The 16,661-nt window shown below is 36.2% G+C and overlaps 1 protein-coding gene across 6 annotated transcripts in view; it reads left to right on the top strand.

Moving 5' to 3' along the window:
* The window catches only part of LOC135324758 (serum response factor-binding protein 1-like), a 71,435-nt gene that overhangs the window by 28,317 nt on the left and 26,457 nt on the right, over positions 1 to 16,661 (top strand). For 4 of the 6 annotated variants that reach the window (XM_064501639.1, XM_064501636.1, XM_064501640.1 and 1 more), the window contains one exon: positions 1,575 to 1,661. The exons of the other annotated variants lie outside the window; for them this stretch is intronic. In XM_064501639.1, coding sequence (XP_064357709.1) covers positions 1,575 to 1,661 — 87 coding nt within the window. The remainder of the gene's footprint in view (positions 1 to 1,574; positions 1,662 to 16,661) is intronic. 6 annotated transcript variants of the gene reach the window in all.

Below are 16,661 nucleotides of genomic sequence, written 5' to 3'. Positions count from 1 at the left end.
GAAACTTACCTGAACTCTTCCCAAGGTCAGCTTGGCCATCGCTGTAACACAGCTGGAAAATCATGAATATTTGCATATTTACACATTCACTTGCTGCATATGTCAAGGTGTTACGCTAATCTGTGTTTTTAAGCTTGCCAGACTAAACTTGCATTTGGTTAGAAATGCTTGATGCTTCAAATTTTTACTGTAACAGTGAAAGTACAGAAGTTAAGGTTCTTGTATTGCTCAGGAATGTGGACGGCGTTTCAGGTGTCTGACAATATATTTATTGGCAATTCTCTAAATTTGTGTAATGCTACTAGTATCCTACTTTCACCTTTAAAGTTCTTAAACTCCTGCAATCTAAGCTGCAAGAGACCGGTAATGATTACAGAGTTGGACTCTTTTAACCTTTAGACTTGCTGTTAATTCATCGTTTTCATACCTTATATACTATGACATACCAGCCAATGCTTCAGAGATTTTTTTAACTTCATAACATTTTGTACTAATCATCTCAGTTTTAACAGATCCTTCTTAAAATTGTGTGTTGAAATGAAGTGCAAAATCCAATCTTAAGATTTGAGCCTGAGATTGCTGTTTAAGTGGAGAAAACTGTTCGTCTGTTAAGTGACTCTTGGTTATTTTTTTCTTCATTGAAAATTTTAGTGGATAAATCACCTTTACCTATATGTTTCTCTTTCCTAATCATTGTACAGATATTAGTCTTCAAATAAGCTGGCAAAAGGAAAGGTTTTATTGACCAGTAAGAACTGCTTTTTACCAGATTTGTAAGGTGGCATGGTAGTGTCATGGGATTTTATTTTTTTTTTGGTTGGTAGGTTGGTTTGGGGATGGGTGTGTTAGTTTGTTTTGTTTTGTTTTTTTTGCATAGTACTTACAAAACAAGATAGTTTCAACAGAGTAACTGTGCTTAAACAAAGCAAGCTATTGGCAAAAGAAAAGGGGCGGCACTGTGTTGGAACACAAAACAGTAGTCAAGCTATGTGACAGTCAAGTAGAGACATTTTGCTTTCTTGGCCGACCATCAGTATTAAACTCTGTTCTTCCATCACCCTGTTATGCCATTTAAAGTGTCTGTTGGAATATGAGGCTAAATGATGAGAACTCTACAAATGTCACTAAAATTGTAAGAGTTGCGTGTTGAGTGACCGAGTGTGGTGCAGCTATAAACAAAGTAGCAATAAATTCAGGAGCCCGTGTTATATGGGGCTTCTGTGAGAACTTGTGAGAGAATTTCACTGCAAGATCAGTGCTGCCAGGACATCTTCCAGAACTGTTCATGTCACCAGGGTTGTATTCTTAGTTCTTCCAGGGTTGTATTCTTAGTTCTTCCAGGGTTGGTTCATACTGATGTTCCAAAGTCTGCATGCACTTAGCACTGTATGACCCATGTTTTTTTTTCAGTTGGTGTAGGCCTTCTGTTAAACTACATTAGTCTAGTCTACTTTTTCCCCTGCACCCAGACTTAGCAGCAGTAGTTGTATTCCGTTTACCTCACCTAATCCTAGGTATTTAAAAATGTCAGTTAAGAAGTCTTAGCGCCTTTTGGTTTTTTATGTAATTAACAGGGAGAAGTGTTTCCAGAGAGAAATGCAGATGTTGAGTGGGCTGAATCACGTTCATGGAGTGCCTGTTTCTGTGAAATTGAGTCTAGGGTAAGAGGACACCTGAATTGAGGTGTTGAAAGGTAGGAGGTTGATTCTGGTATTAACAGTGTGACAGACTGCTTTGGCAGAAAGTCTTTTACTGTGAGGTTGTCATTTGGTCAGGTGGAGAATGAGCCAAGCAGAATTAAAGGAAAATGTCAGTTGCTAGTAGTGACTCATTGATGCTACATAAATTTAACAAGTGCGGGACTTGTAAGTGTTAACTCTGAGAGTCTTTGTCAAAGAAGGATAGATTTCTAATCTGGAAAGCTGGAAGCAAACTCCAATTTTGCTTTGAAATAGTTTATAGAAAGGGAGGAGTCTTAAAAGTGAGCAACTGAGCACAAAAGCTGCCTTCTCAGGCAAATAACTATTTAAATGATCTCAGTTGCCTGTGAAATCATTCCATGAGTGGTCTTTGTTGTGAAAATGTGCTTTTAATATATTGATATTTTTTAGCGAAAAGGTTGTTTTCTGGGGGTTTTTTTTTCAGTCTTTAAAAATGAATAAATAGGCACTTTACTGGCTCTACAGTGTGTTTGTTTCTTAGTTGAAAGAAAAACTCATGTTCTCTTTCTGATGAATCGCAGCCTGAAAGGCACTAGTTTACTCTTTTTTTTTTTTTTCCCCACCACTGTTGATTTCTACACTAACAGAGCTTTTTAGAGTTGGCATGGAGATATTGCTCATTCAGCACTGAGGACTGACAAACAGAAAAGCTTTCACACAAATCACTCAAACTCTTTGTGGGGGAGACTTTATACTGGTGAAAGCCTCATACCCACCAGCATTTCCCTTAAGTTACTGATTAGAAGAATTCATAAAGCGCTTTTGGCATAATATGATTGGATTTTTTGGAAATTCTAGGAAAGAATGGACAGAATAGAAGCTATCAATGAGGTACGTTGAGAAGTGGTCCGCAAAGGTGCAACTTAAAGCAAACTTTTATTATCCAGACTATTCCAGCAGTTTCAGTGTGTACTCCTAGATATTTTTCAGTGGAGGTGCAAGTTCTTTTCAAAACTGATGGATTGCCTCTGTGTGTCTGTCTGTAAAATACAGGAATCAATCATTTCCCATAGAACTGGCAGAAATAGTCCATCAACTTCTGCTTATGTGCTTTATCTAAGGAAAAAGTCTGCCTTCTCTGTTACTGAATTTTCTTTTTTCCATAGGTGTTTCTTAATACTGAAAAAATTAAATAACCTAGAGTGAGAGGAGCAGATGGAGAATACAGTCTTTGCCAAATTCATGTACATGTAACTTCCTAATAGTACTTTTCTTTTCAACTTGAAAGTCTTCAGTACAGCTGTCAACATGCAGCAATACAATGTAAGAAAGAAAAGGAAAGTTCTACTGAAGTTACAGTTCCTTTATGGAAAACAGGAACCAGTTGTCCCAGTTGCCAAATTATATCCTTCAAGATCAAGAGTGATGAAAGGTTGAGCAGGCTTTTTGTGTTAGTAGTTATGGAAAAGGATTGCATGAACTTGAGATGGGCAAGTGCTTGAGATGAGTAGATAAATTTATTTGTGGGTGTGGGATAATAAGTATTAGGCTGCTCATTACAGTCATGTGCTGTAACTTAATAATAAAAATAACCTTATGAACTATTTCTTTGCTGCTGCCCAGCAGGGCCTCTCTGCTTGGCTTTAGGCAAAATACTACATATAAGCTCTTCTCCGTACTGTACTTGACTTGGAGAATTTTGCCCCATTTCAGTTCCCATATGTACAGAAAGGAAATATAAACTTAGAGAGATGCTAGAGGTAGTGTAGCATACACTAATACAGTGTGGAAATCACTGAAGTCAAGCATGTTCTGCAGAAAAGTGAACTTAACTCTTTTCTCTTATTCTTTATTTCCTTATCACCCTTTAAAGATGTGTAGTTTTACATTGTGAACAGCATGATAATTGATTAAATCAGACTCCAAATCACTAGATGGTTTGCTTATTTTCAATGGTAAATGAATGTAGGCTGGATGAATGATTCTTCTGAGTATTTTGCAGCTCCTAGAAATGTGGAATCTATGACTGGCATGTATACAATGTTTACAATAGTATGCACCTGAAACTGTGCAGTTGCTCTCCTAAATCTTTTCTGTTTTCCTCAGCCGCTTTGTTTATTTTGTGTTTCTTCCTGTATTTGCCTTCGTCAATTTACTTTTCCTTTAAGACCATTCTCATAGTTTTCTCCATCCACTGAAGAAGCATAAAGCTGCAAGTCCCAGTCTTGGTATACTCCCCCCCTGCAAAATCAGGGTATTTTAACCACTGGCTTTGGTCCTCTCACTCTGTCACTGGGCTTGAGGAGTAGAGCAAGCCGTAAATCTAGAGAAGTCAAAAAGACAAAAAAACCCACAACAATAATTACTCTGGCCAACGTGGCTTGTAGTCAGAAAGTGAGTGTTATCAGAATCTGGGAGCACATGTATCTTTATCTAAAAGTTTCTTCTTGAGTTTGCTCCTTTTAGCTTTAAAAAAATTTTTTTTTATTGAACAAAGCAACAAATGGTTGTTACAGATTGCTGATATGTCTTTGTGGAAATCTTGGAGAAGGAAAATAGTACAACTTTTCTTTTGAGTTTTCCTTATAGTTGGCAAAGACAGTGCTCTTCTTTCTAAGTACAGATTTTTCTTCCACCAGTCAAGGGCTGACCCAGGCCACCCTTCCCCTACCACGTGTGTGAAAAAGCATTTTAGGAACTGCTAGCACAAACAAGTGCCTTTTCAGAAGGACTTTCTACTGATGCCCTCGGAAGGCACAAGAGGAGGGTTCTGTTTCTCAAAGGATTTGTTTCAAGCTTAGGGAAGAAAAACTGGAATTCTGTCGTCTTGACAGTTTTCTGTTTTACTCAAGCTTTCGGGGGGGGGGGAATGAGGGATTGAGTTGGGGAGTTCTTTGTCTTTAAGAATTACACTTTTGCATTCAGCTGCCATTAAACTGATAAAACTTTTGAACTAGTTTGTTTATGTTTATACAGGGGATCTGTTTCTTGGTCAACACAAAGCATCTTCAATCTACTTGCTGCTGCTTCTTGGAACTTCTTTCATCTTTCGTCCTGAGTGTAACTTTTTTTTTTCCTGATAGATGTTAATGATTGCCTCTAACCTGGTAGGACTTGTCAGAGCTATTCTCCTTTCAAAGTAAGACAAAAGTGAATTTTCAGTTGCAAGTTCTTTCTGTAATTACATATGCTCACATGATGTTGCTATTTAAATGTGGTTTTGAAATTAGTTGAAAGTGAATGCAGAAGTAATGAGAATTCAGATTTTACGTGTGAGCAGAGCTGTCTTGCCTTTTGAATATTGTAGAGTTATCCATTACAACAGTTCTGAATTTTTCTATTATAGTGAGCAGAAAATGCTTGCTATCATTTGGTAATAGTTGTTTTATCATTAAATCTTGGAAATGCTTTTTTTCCTATCTTGAAGTGGATCCTAAACAGACACTTCTAACAATTTCACTGTCAGTATACTGTTTTGTACAGGTAGGATGTTAGATGCTTATTTTTCAGGTTAAATATTGTCATGGAAGTTGTGCCATTTGGTTTGGAATGACATTTAATTTCTGATTCTTGTGTGCTTTTTTGTTAGAGCTGGAAATTTAAAAAAGTTAACAGGCGAAGGCAGCTAATAATGTCTCAAGCACAACAATCGGAAATAAACATTGTGGGAAATGAGAGCAGTTAAAAATTCCAGCTACGTGGATGCAGGAACTGGGTTAATTGTTTGCAGGAGTTCTCAAAGCTGTTGGAATAGAGCACTGTTTTCCAAGTTCTTCAGAGTTCATTTTGCCAAAACTGTATAAAATATTTAACGATTCATAAAAGATGGGGAAAAAAGAACAGGATGATCCTTGCTAGACTTTGTGCTGTGATTCTACTTCTCTGAAATAGACAACTGTGTACACTTGCGGGAATTTTTTTTATTGTTTATCAAATGTGATACTGTCAAAATGGATTAATTACCCATTGTAGAGTCCTTACCCTATTTAGGGAACTGCAATACTTAAACCTTGCTTACACAAAAGCAACTGATTATCTAGCAGATTATTAGCAATAGCTAACTTATCTTAAATTGTTTAAACTTCTCAGCTAAAATTAGATCTTAATTTAAAACAATTTAGCATAGTTTTACTTTGATTAGAGATTTAGAACTAGTTTTTGTATCTATCATAAGACAAAAATGGTGGCATTAAAGCAAATGATGTTATACCAATATTGTTTGGAGGATGCCCGCTAGTGAGATGTGGAAGAAAGGATGTTTGCAATGCTTAAAAGGAAAATGTTTTCCACTTGTTTGGATTGAATAGCAGTTAGTTAAAAGCATTGTTAAATGGCTCGCAGAGATGCATAGTCTGTTTTTTAAGCTATTGATGGAAACAGATATGTCAAGACAATGTTTTTCCTTTAATACACTTAAAACAGGATATTTATTGCAGAATACTTTAATGAGTTTATTACAAGAGGAGAGAGAGGAGGAAAAAATGTTTTACTCTAAATTATTTTCTCCTCATCTTTATGTATTTTAGCAAGATACAAACAGAAATGGAGTGAAGTATGAACTCTAACACCATCAAGCTTATGAAAGCCAGATTGTTTCATAAAGATAGAGCTTTCATCTTACAAATGATTTTACAATATTTAGCTGTGGAACAAAAATCATCCAATTACATGAAAGTACTAGTGATACGAGTGAAGGGCCTTCTTGTTCATGCCTAGACAACTGAAGCTTTTAGGATAGATCAGCCTAAGGAGTGTGTAAATCTTGCTTGTAGTATTGTCTTTTTGGCATGGAATTTTTATATCCCGAAGTACTAGACTTCTTGAAAAGCCTTATTTTTTTTATAACACTAGTGGTTTACAGTAGTGATTTCTTTTTTTGGTTGATGCTTTCACCTTCTGTAGCCTAGGTTTCAGTTAACATCTCACTGTAAATATTTGTATTAGGTAAGAGCAAAGACTGATGTACCTTTTTGCTGTTTTGCTTTTTCTTTTACTTCCAAGCATGTTTCCAACAAAAATGTCTCAAATGTTTTCTTTCATATTAGACAACATACTTTCATACTAACATTGTGAAATCTTAACCTCTGAAGGTTTTTAGAAAGAGTGGTAGGAAACTCTTAAACTCTAGTGTATTATCGGTTTAAGAAAGATCCTTGCTACTTCTCAAGGAAAGACAGGGTGGTCCCACTTTGTCAGTGGTATGGGCCAGATGCCACTCCCAGGCCACTGCAGAGAGGTAGAAAGGAAGGAGAAGAGTGTGAAGTCCCTCAGCCCTGCTGCAGTGGAGCAGTGCATCTCCTGGAAAATGAGGTGCTACCAGCAATCTGGGAGGCATGGCTTAGAGCCTCCCAGCTCTGTCAGGCAACTGTTGCTGCTGAAGCTTTGCTGAGCAATGGAGAGCTTCATCCACACTCACTTGCTGTCCATCAGAAGCTATGTATCTAGCAGATTTTGATGGTTTTCTGTTTTCGTCTGCCAATTCCAAGTGTTAGCGGTCCTAGTCAATCTGACAATGTCTACACTCGGTACTTCTGGTCAGATGTGTGTGTGTATACATCTTAAAACTTTGGACATAACCACAACAGACTTCTGCAAGTCTGATATTTTGGGAAGTGTCTTGTTATGTGCTGCTCTGCAGTGACTGAGGAAACTTTGAGTGATGGATAGATCCATATATGCATTAGTCTTCTATTGTATGTGCAGTAAGAATATATTGCGTGGAATAATACTGTACGTGCACATTTGACGAATGCAGCTTAATGCTGCTTCAATAGATAAACTTAAAAACTCTTTATTCTGTGCTAGTTTATGCTGTTGAGTTTGTATTGCCAGAAAATAGACTGTTTCAGAGCAGATGTAAACAAGTGGCCTTTAGTACTTTTTCCATGCAAAAATAGCAAGGGTATTTGTATGACAACCAGTGCCTCGTGACTAGAGTTGGGGAAGAACGCATCATCTATTTCTGTATTTGCTTGGTTACAGTGTTGTGTCTTATCACCTTCCTCACATGAATATTGAAGTGTCTTGGGTATAGAATTAGGGAGAAATTTGTTTGTGGTAACTTCAAAGGTCAGATTGTCTCTTCCACTTTTACTGTGGGCTTTGTCTGGCTTGTCTGTCTCGTGCTTTGTTGCCTGTTGCCAAGGAAATGGAATATACCTGTTCTCTTAACAGATGTTTATCTGTCTTTATTGTTGCCTTTGCACCCCCTTACCCCCCCCCCCCCCCCACGAACACAAGCAAAACACAGTAAACAAAGTGTAGAACATCCTGATAGCCTGCATGGGGTTGGATGTGTTCGCTGATACTACTTTTTCTTCATGGAGTTTCCTGGAGTGCCTTTTCTGCGATGTTCTTGGAGGAAATCATTCCTTAGTAATTCATGAGCATTTTGTATCAGAAGTACTACCTTTTTGATATAACTTTCATTTTTGAAAGAACTCCTTTCCTTCCATTTCTGAAATTAAAAATGAATTATTTTACAATTGAAATAGTCAGCACAATGTTACACTTCCAGAAAGAGGTAAAGGAGCCTGAACAAATACAAATTACTCCTGGAGCGAATGATGGTACGCATAATTGCTTTCAAGTCACGGCAATAAGGTTGTTGCTTTGTAATGGAATTTATTTAAGGGAGATTTCACTTATCCCTGTCTGGCAAACACGTATGTATGCTTATTTTTTAGAAGTGAATGGTGGCAGCTTTTTCATAAAACACCAATGTTTTCATGTTGCAGAGCTGAAATGGAATAAAAGTATATGGATGAGCTGGATGACTGTTAGGAGTCCTTTCTCAATGGTAATGAGGTCTGACACTTGTCTCTTGATATTCCTGATTAATAATAAGCATATGAAGAAAGAAAGCCTTGTAAAGAGAATACTTAACACCATCTCCTCTGTACTACCCCCTTGCCCTAAATACTCCTCCATGCCACCTACTGACGTGGTCTTTAGAACAGTGAGAAGGCAGGTTAGTGGACTCCCAGACTGAGGATTTCTGTTCAGTTCTTGCTGTTTTTAGCATTTGATATTACTTTCACTGATACATTGCTTTCACTCTTATTTATGCTAAAATGAGAAACCCCAGATTTAATGCAATTGCTTCACTAAGTCAGTCTCCAATATCCGTTTGCTTCTTTCATGGAGTCAAAATACCTTAATTTAGCAAGCTTAATCTTGGCAGGGGAAGGCTAAGGAATATGATGTATTTTATCTAGAGAGCAAGCATAAAAGAATACTTCAAGTAAGTTGTAAGGAAAACAGAGGAAAATGAGAACCTTGTATTGTACAAATTTAATTTGGGGGTAAGAAAATAACTGAAAGCCGTTTCTAACGTTTATTTCAAAATGGTAACAGAAGTAATGATGTTTTTAACACCAAATATTGCTTTCAATTGCATAAAAAGCCTATGGGCAGCATTTCTTTTGTATATTACTGTAGAATAATTAAATGAATGATTAGTATATTATTATAGAAGATATATTACTACCTTTATTTTCAAGCCTTCCCCATTGACGAGATACTTGAATAGAAGCAGTCATCATTTGCTTTTTTCTTATGCACAGTGGATTCTTAGTAATAAAGTGAAAACAGATCAGAAAGGCAGCTCTTTTTTGGATTTGAGACAACTTAAGGAAAGTATTAAAATAAGTTCTATAATAAAGGTTGTCAACAATTTTCACTTAAAAAAAAAAAAAAGGCCTATAGATGAAGCTTTTTCCTCTTGAGCCTTGTGTAAGAATTTTACTATCTTATTTTTTCGTAAGGATGCAAAATAAGGTATTTTCACTTTTCAAAAAATATGGCTTGCAGATGAGGCTTCATCTTCTTTCTGGATCTTGCATAACTATTTGTATTGCTTTTCATGAAGATGCAACCTTTATAGTAGTACAGAAAAACAAATTAATGCAACCCATATGCCTCGATTTATTTGAAAATTGAGCAGTGACAGCAAACCAAAACAGTTAGTATTCGAAATAATCACAGAAGTGTTATCATGTTCCTGTGGTCATTTTAAAAGCCTCTGTTTTCAAAATGTGTACTGTTTTGGTTTTTTGTTGTTGGTTTCTTCCATGGTCCACACAACTATTTAACTTTAGTGCACCAAGTTGGACCTCCTCATTAACCATCTTTATAATCCATCTGAACCTTAAAAACATGTATGTTTCTGTAAGTAGTGCTTCCTTTTTTATTTCACTTTGGTCTTCCCGTGCTGTGGCCTAACAGTCACCAAATATGATAACTGAGATATTTTTATTCATTGTCTTACAGTATACTAGCCTATCTTTGTGGCTTAAATTATTTTGGAGAAGTTAAGAAAAGTATCTGTAGAAAACAATGAATCTACTTAGTTGATATGGTGGTTCAATACTAAACTACCTCAATCCCCTTAATCAACTTGCCTTTTGGGACTCTCTCTCCTGAAAAGTTTCCAACAGAAATTCTCTTGGTCTTCACAACTGTAAAAGAGGTCCTTTGCAAATAACATAGGAAAGGTTTTATTCTTATTTTCTCTAATTTGGGGGAGGGGGAGGATTGGAGACCTGCTATAAATCTTTTTATAGTCACTGGGAAACTAATTAATTCAGAATGGTAACTGCAGCTGTTATAATTCCTTCCTTAGTTCTAACTGATTGCTCTTGTGTATAGAATCATATTTCCCCCACGGATGCCTCTTGCTTACAAAAAGTATATAAGGTGTCTGCGGGGAATGTAATACTAACATAAATATGACTTCAGTGCTGGACAGACTCATCGGCACTTTTATTAAAGAATGGATTTAGTGAGTGTGCAGATGAATATGATGGGGCAGAGTAAGTGCAGCTTCGGGAGATGGAAGTCATGCCTTGCAAATTGATGGGAATTCTTTGAAGGAATGAATGAATAATGTTGGATATTGCTGGTTGAGAGTCAGCGTAAATTTCCAAAAAGCTTTTGACCATCTCTTACCAAAGCCTCTGTAAAAAGACTAAGGTGTTCAGAGATTTGAGGGTTTTTTTCTTAGCTTAGTAACAGAGTTAAACATACTAAATGAATGGGAAGAATAATGGCTAGCCTTCGCAATATGGGAAAGTTAACAGTGGAGTTCTACAGGGATCTGTGCTGGAAATGGTTTGGAAAAGGGAATGAATATGACAAAACTTGATCATCCGAAACTTCAGGGTAGTAAAACTACTAACACTAAATAACTGCAGAATGATATCACAATACTGAGTAACTGGACAAAAAAATGGCTAAAGAAATTCAGTATTGATAAATGTTAAGTAATGCACGTGGGGAGGGGATTACCTTCACAACGCTATATATTCGTTGAACCTAAATTGGCTATTACTGGTTAGGAGGTGGATTTTGGAGTTATTATAGATGTGTATATGAAAGTGCCACATCAGACAAGACAGTGTGCTCGTGTTTAAATCCATTTTTCTATTTTTCTCCCACACACTACACAAGATTTTTCTTATTACATTAAAAAAATAAAGTACAAAACAAAAGCAGCAAGGAGGACTGTAGATACGGTGTAGCATCTAAAAGGAGTGTAATGAAATTAGATTAGGATTCCCCAAGATGCGAGTTAAACAACTAATATTGGAGACTTACACTTCTGACACATTTGTGCTGGATACTTCTTTTGCGCTGTGTACCATAGTTTAGTTAGGAGCCTTTAGCAGCCTGTTTGGAAATCTGTAGGTACTGAAAAAATTTTCTCTTGTGTTTTCTTGCCAGATCTCTTCCTTCCAGCTTTACCCCTCAGAAATGTGCGAAATGATTCAAAATTGTAATGTTCTTGAAAGATGCTGCTATGAAATGAACAGGCCTGTAACAACTTGTGATATATTGATGGAGTTAGGGTACACTTAACTTCTCTTACTGAAATCTAGGGTTTGGAAACCCTGGCAAATGCTCATCATGTTATGTTTTTGTTCTCTCATCCTGTTTTGTTTCTTTTTTTCCTCACCTTGGGCAAATGAGACACCAAGACTGTCTTGCATAGCTTCTGAGATCTCTAGAGGCAGGCAAAAGGTGACATTTTTTTCCCAATGTGCTCCTTTTCTATGCCTTAAGGAAAGACTGGAGGAGGAGTACTTTTCCCAGAGATGGGGTGCACTGGGAAAGGGAATGGGAAAAGAGTTCGTTCTTTCTCTGTTGTGTCTAATCTTTGAACGCTTCCCCACACCCCCCGAAGCAGAAGGAATTGAGTATGTGGTTCTACGTGTTCACACTTTTCCGTAGCTTTCTGCATTTTTTTTTTTTTTGATTCTTCTGTCTTCATTATTCATTTTTCTTTCTGTATCTCTTTAAAACAAGAATCTAGAGGTGGGGATTATTAACTGGATTGCACCCGGTTAATCAGTCACGGTTGTCTTCAGTGGGAAGTTACTTTATAAGAATATAGTACATCCTTTTCCTGGCTCCTTTAGTTGCAGCCTTGCTGGCTCAAGCTTCTGTTGGGAGAAAAGAGGCTAAACTGAGAAAGAGGTGGCTTTCTGCTAGTTGTGCATAGCGTCCCCCTCTGGCAAGAAATGCCATTTTTCTTTAACTCGTAGAAAAACACTTTCTCTGGCAACCAGTGATATTGGCAAGTGTTGTGAATACCGGGGATAGTAATCCAAAACTGAAGAAAGACCCAGCCAACACAGGACTGCTTGGAAGTACGTTAACCCTGAAATTGCATGTGGTTGTTATTTTAATATTAGAAAAGCAGCATGGAACAAATTGCCAATATAGAGTGAAATTACAGATCATACCAGTCCAAGTGAAGGCTGACATTCAGAACCAAAAGCTGTTTGAGGGGAAAAAAAAATATTCAAGTATGAAATCTTGGCATCATCATACTTGCTGTACTGAATAATGCTGTGAGCTTACTTTTTCCTTTTGTGTAATTTTTTTTGAATGCTTGTAATTGTAGTTTACTTTCATAATAGCTGCTACTTTTGAAATTGTCGTAAGATTACAGGCTCAATAACTTTGTATGTTATGGTAAAAACAGTGACCGTTGCTCCCTAAATGTGGCTACTGAATCAGATGGGAACCTCCAAAATTAAACAATTCATTTAATCTAATTGACTAAATAAAATGCCAAGTTCACAGTGTTCATCTCTTTAGACTGATGTAATTGCTGGCATTTCAATTGCATACCTCTTGAAATATTAAATTAGTTTATAAACGTGGCAGAAAAGAGCAGCCTATGCTTGCCAAATAAAGTTTGGGGATTTTACAACAGCTTAGAAAAACTAGCCATGTTAACTCTTGTTTTGGGGAATTGTTTCTTAGTTTTGTTTTGTTATTAAACTGTATAAATAGGCTTTCTGTCAGCTTCATGCTCCTCTTTTAAGAGAGCTTGTATGACAATAGCAGGCTAAGGATATTTAGCTAGACGGAAGTATCCGTTTGCACAAAATCATGTTTATGTTAATGCTATATAGTTCTATTTTTTTGAAACAAAGGGATGAAGTCATTAATAATTTTATTTTTCTAGAAAACACTAAAATCAGAAAACTTTACAATTTTTTAAATGTGAAACTTTGTGTATATGAAGACTCTCAGGTTGACATTGAATTTCACTTGGATCTAAACTGAGACAGCAGTACTGTAGACATTTAGTAATGTTTAAGATTGGTGCCAGCAAAAACCTGACACTAGTGTAGTTTACAAAAAGAACAATTGCTAGACAAGTTCAACTGGAAATACTTTCTTAAGCTCCTAGTGATTAACTGTAATTTTGGAGTGCTTTTTTTAATGGGTTAGCATCAGTTAATCTCCATGAAAATCAAATGCCATGTATTCATCCAAACTGAGGTTGTTCTACAGCTCCATTGTGATCACTTCCTCTAGTGGCTTCTTTTAATTTGTTATTTTAAAGGCAAGTTAAGTTTTACTATTTTTCCATAATCTACTTTATAGTATTGCTGCCCAATTTATTATTAATCATTGAAATAACTAGTTTTCATTTTTGTTGGAAGACTAGCCTTTCATTTTAATATGATTTTTTAAAACCAAGTTAAAACAGCATTACATTTTATAAAGCTTTTGAAAATGGAAGGTGGTTGATGAAAGATGCAAAGTCATATTAAACAATGCATGATATTTTCTTGAGTAAAATTAGCAACTCTAGGATTTTTTCTTCCTTATACTGTCCTTCTTTGTAGTGCAGAATCTAATTTCTGATAAGTGAAAAATACTGTAATTATTGTAAGACACAATAATAATCTTCAGTCCTAATGACACAGGGGAGTATATTCAAATTATAATTCATTTCATTTAATTTCTCTGTAATTAGAGTGAAAATGTATTCATTTAAACTAGATAAAACCCCTGGTTTCAGTATGTGATGATATAGAATTTCCAGCACAAGTTTGCCATTTCCAGTCAGTTTGCCGGGAAAAACTTTGTTGGCTAGACTGGTAAAACAAAAAAAAAATATCCATGGTCTCTCTTCTGTTGTGGTTTTGTTTTACTGCAGTTGTCTGTCCCTCTTGACACAGGTACTTGGAGTAAAACTTGATTTGTGTGAAAAGATAAATCTTGTATATCCATATATTTTCAACTTACATCAGGTTTATTACATTGCCTATAAGTTAAGCAGAAGCTAAAAGAGGAAACACTTGTTGGAGGCAGTTGTTCAGGTGTCATTCCTGAAAATGTGCAAACTAGTAGAGTAGTCTTTATTCAAACAGTACTAGTTACTATTCTCAAGACTGGTATGAAAACTGTTTAATAGTGATAAGTAGTCCACGCAATATGCAGAACACTGCTAACTCTAAAGCCATTCCTAACCTCATAATGTGACCTGTCATGTTCATTCAGAAAAGGGAATACATTAGTAATATGCTGGTTTATCTTGTTTATATTAACATTGAGTACATGTGCCTGCAATACCTGGGCTTTTTTTTGCCTGTATATTACATTATACTAGATGAAACGGGTTGGGGATTCATCTTCCCAAATGCATTCTCGCCCCAGAGTAGTTACATATTGAACTTCAGTCTCAGACATCCAGTAGAGTACTGTGTATGTTTATAAGGTTTATATCACTTACATTTTGTGCCCGTATGTAGATCAAAAAGTAAAGATGTATGCTGCAATGTGCCAGTGTGCCACCAAAGAAACCATGGCAGTGGTTCCCAAACAGTGTCTCTCTCTCTCTCTTGGGCATAAGGTATGCACAAAAATTGAAGTCCTGCCTGCCACCTTGTCAGGAAGGGTTGCAAGTCAACCTGAATAAAGCAGAGAGATCTCTAACCTTAGTGTAAGTAGATTAAGCATAGCTTCTTTTTATTTCTTTTACCTAATATCCATTCACCTAATGTATCAGCTTGTATTTTTTGTCAGTTAAGAATGAAATATTTTAATGACTATGCAATCTGTTTTGTAACACGAAGTAAGGTAAATGGAGCAGTTGAACCTTTCAGGCATTTTCACGCCTTCTCCAGGCCAGAGAGGATAAATGGGGTTTTCAAGATTACTTGTCACAGTCACTAAAGCAGGAAATCATTGAAAGAAATTTGGGGGTTGAGGTGTCAGAAGCTTTTTACTGCAGAAGTTGCAGTCATAAAAAGTAGCAGCATGTACAGCTGAGTTTACCTAATATCAGGTTACAGTTGTGAATCCTTGAGACAAATCAGTAGATTCGTCTGGAAATATTTTATGTAATTTGGAGATGATGGATAAAGATGAGGATGACCTGGATTGCCTGGATTCCATTGAGGGGAGCCAAATGAAAGATTAAATTTCCAAGAGTAAAGAAAGATGCGGGCTTTTTTTTTTTTCTAGAATGAGAATTGTCTTCTGTGTGATGTTACCAAGACACATCCTATATCCCATTATATTCCTATTTTAAAAATCATAGTAAAAAAATGGGAGCAAGTGCAGAAGAGGACTACAGAGGTTACGTATAGAAAGAATTTCATACTGTAGGAGATAGTCTGATATGCTTAATTACTTAAAAGGGTACTTGAAAGGCATGGTGAGCATGATGATAGTCTCTAAGTACTGTCAGGAAAGTAGCCAGCTACTCAACTGTGCTTTTTTTCTGTTGACTAGGGTATTGGGGAAAATTACATGGTGATTTTATAATAATGTAAATATCTCAGTGTAGCATCTTATTTATATATATAATATATATAGCTTTTAAATTGAAATCACACTAAAGTGAAAGTTTGATATTGTTTAGTTACCGATTCAAATTTTCTGTCCTAAAGTGCTTAGAAATTTTATCCAAATTCCCCTGATGAATATTACTGATGTTATTTTCACATCTGGCAAAACAGGATTTGGGGGGAGGAGGGTTATGGAGTTTTTTTTTGTTTGAAATAGGTAGAGTGACATTTATTTCGTTAAGGTGGTTCATTAATGGGACTTATCTCTGTAGAAATTCACATATATTTGGATCACAGTTGCTGACAAAGGATTAGGCCTTGTAAACTCTGTCAGGAAGAGATGCCCTAAGTAGATGTCACTTTTTCTTCATAATCAATCAGCTTATAACTGATTAGAGTACAGCATTCCTGGGAATTGGCCCTTCCTGGCTGAAACAAACTTGTACTCTTATCATGGATATAGTTTCTTTTTTGAAAAGCGTAAAACCTTTTAGCCGAACCAGGGTTCATTTATTTCACTGTCTGGAAAATATCCTACTTGTAAGTGCATGATCCATTTTTATGTAAAAGAAGAAATACTTTCACAGTGGTAGTATTTACACTAAGAGTCAAAGAATACTTTTGCTCGGAATGATTAAAATACCCAACTCTTACAGACTTAGAGAGGGGAACAAACTGATCATGACAGGAAGCCATGCAGTCATTAAATTATAGAAAAAGAAGCCAAAGAGCTGTTCTGAAAAGAGTATTTTTGGTACCCTTTTTTCCTCACTAAGCAACCTAGAAAAATGACAGGAAAGAGCAAAATGAAACTGGATACTGAGGAAAAATTGTAAGATACTTTATGAAATGTAGTCTAGAACACCCATTCAACGGTAGGAAAGTGATATTTTGAAAGATCTAC

Source organism: Dromaius novaehollandiae, chromosome Z (assembly GCF_036370855.1).
Source record: "Dromaius novaehollandiae isolate bDroNov1 chromosome Z, bDroNov1.hap1, whole genome shotgun sequence".
NCBI classification, from domain to species: Eukaryota; Metazoa; Chordata; class Aves; order Casuariiformes; family Dromaiidae; genus Dromaius; species Dromaius novaehollandiae.
The sequence above is the reverse complement of the archived record's forward strand: the minus strand, read 5'-3'. Positions and strand labels throughout refer to the sequence as shown.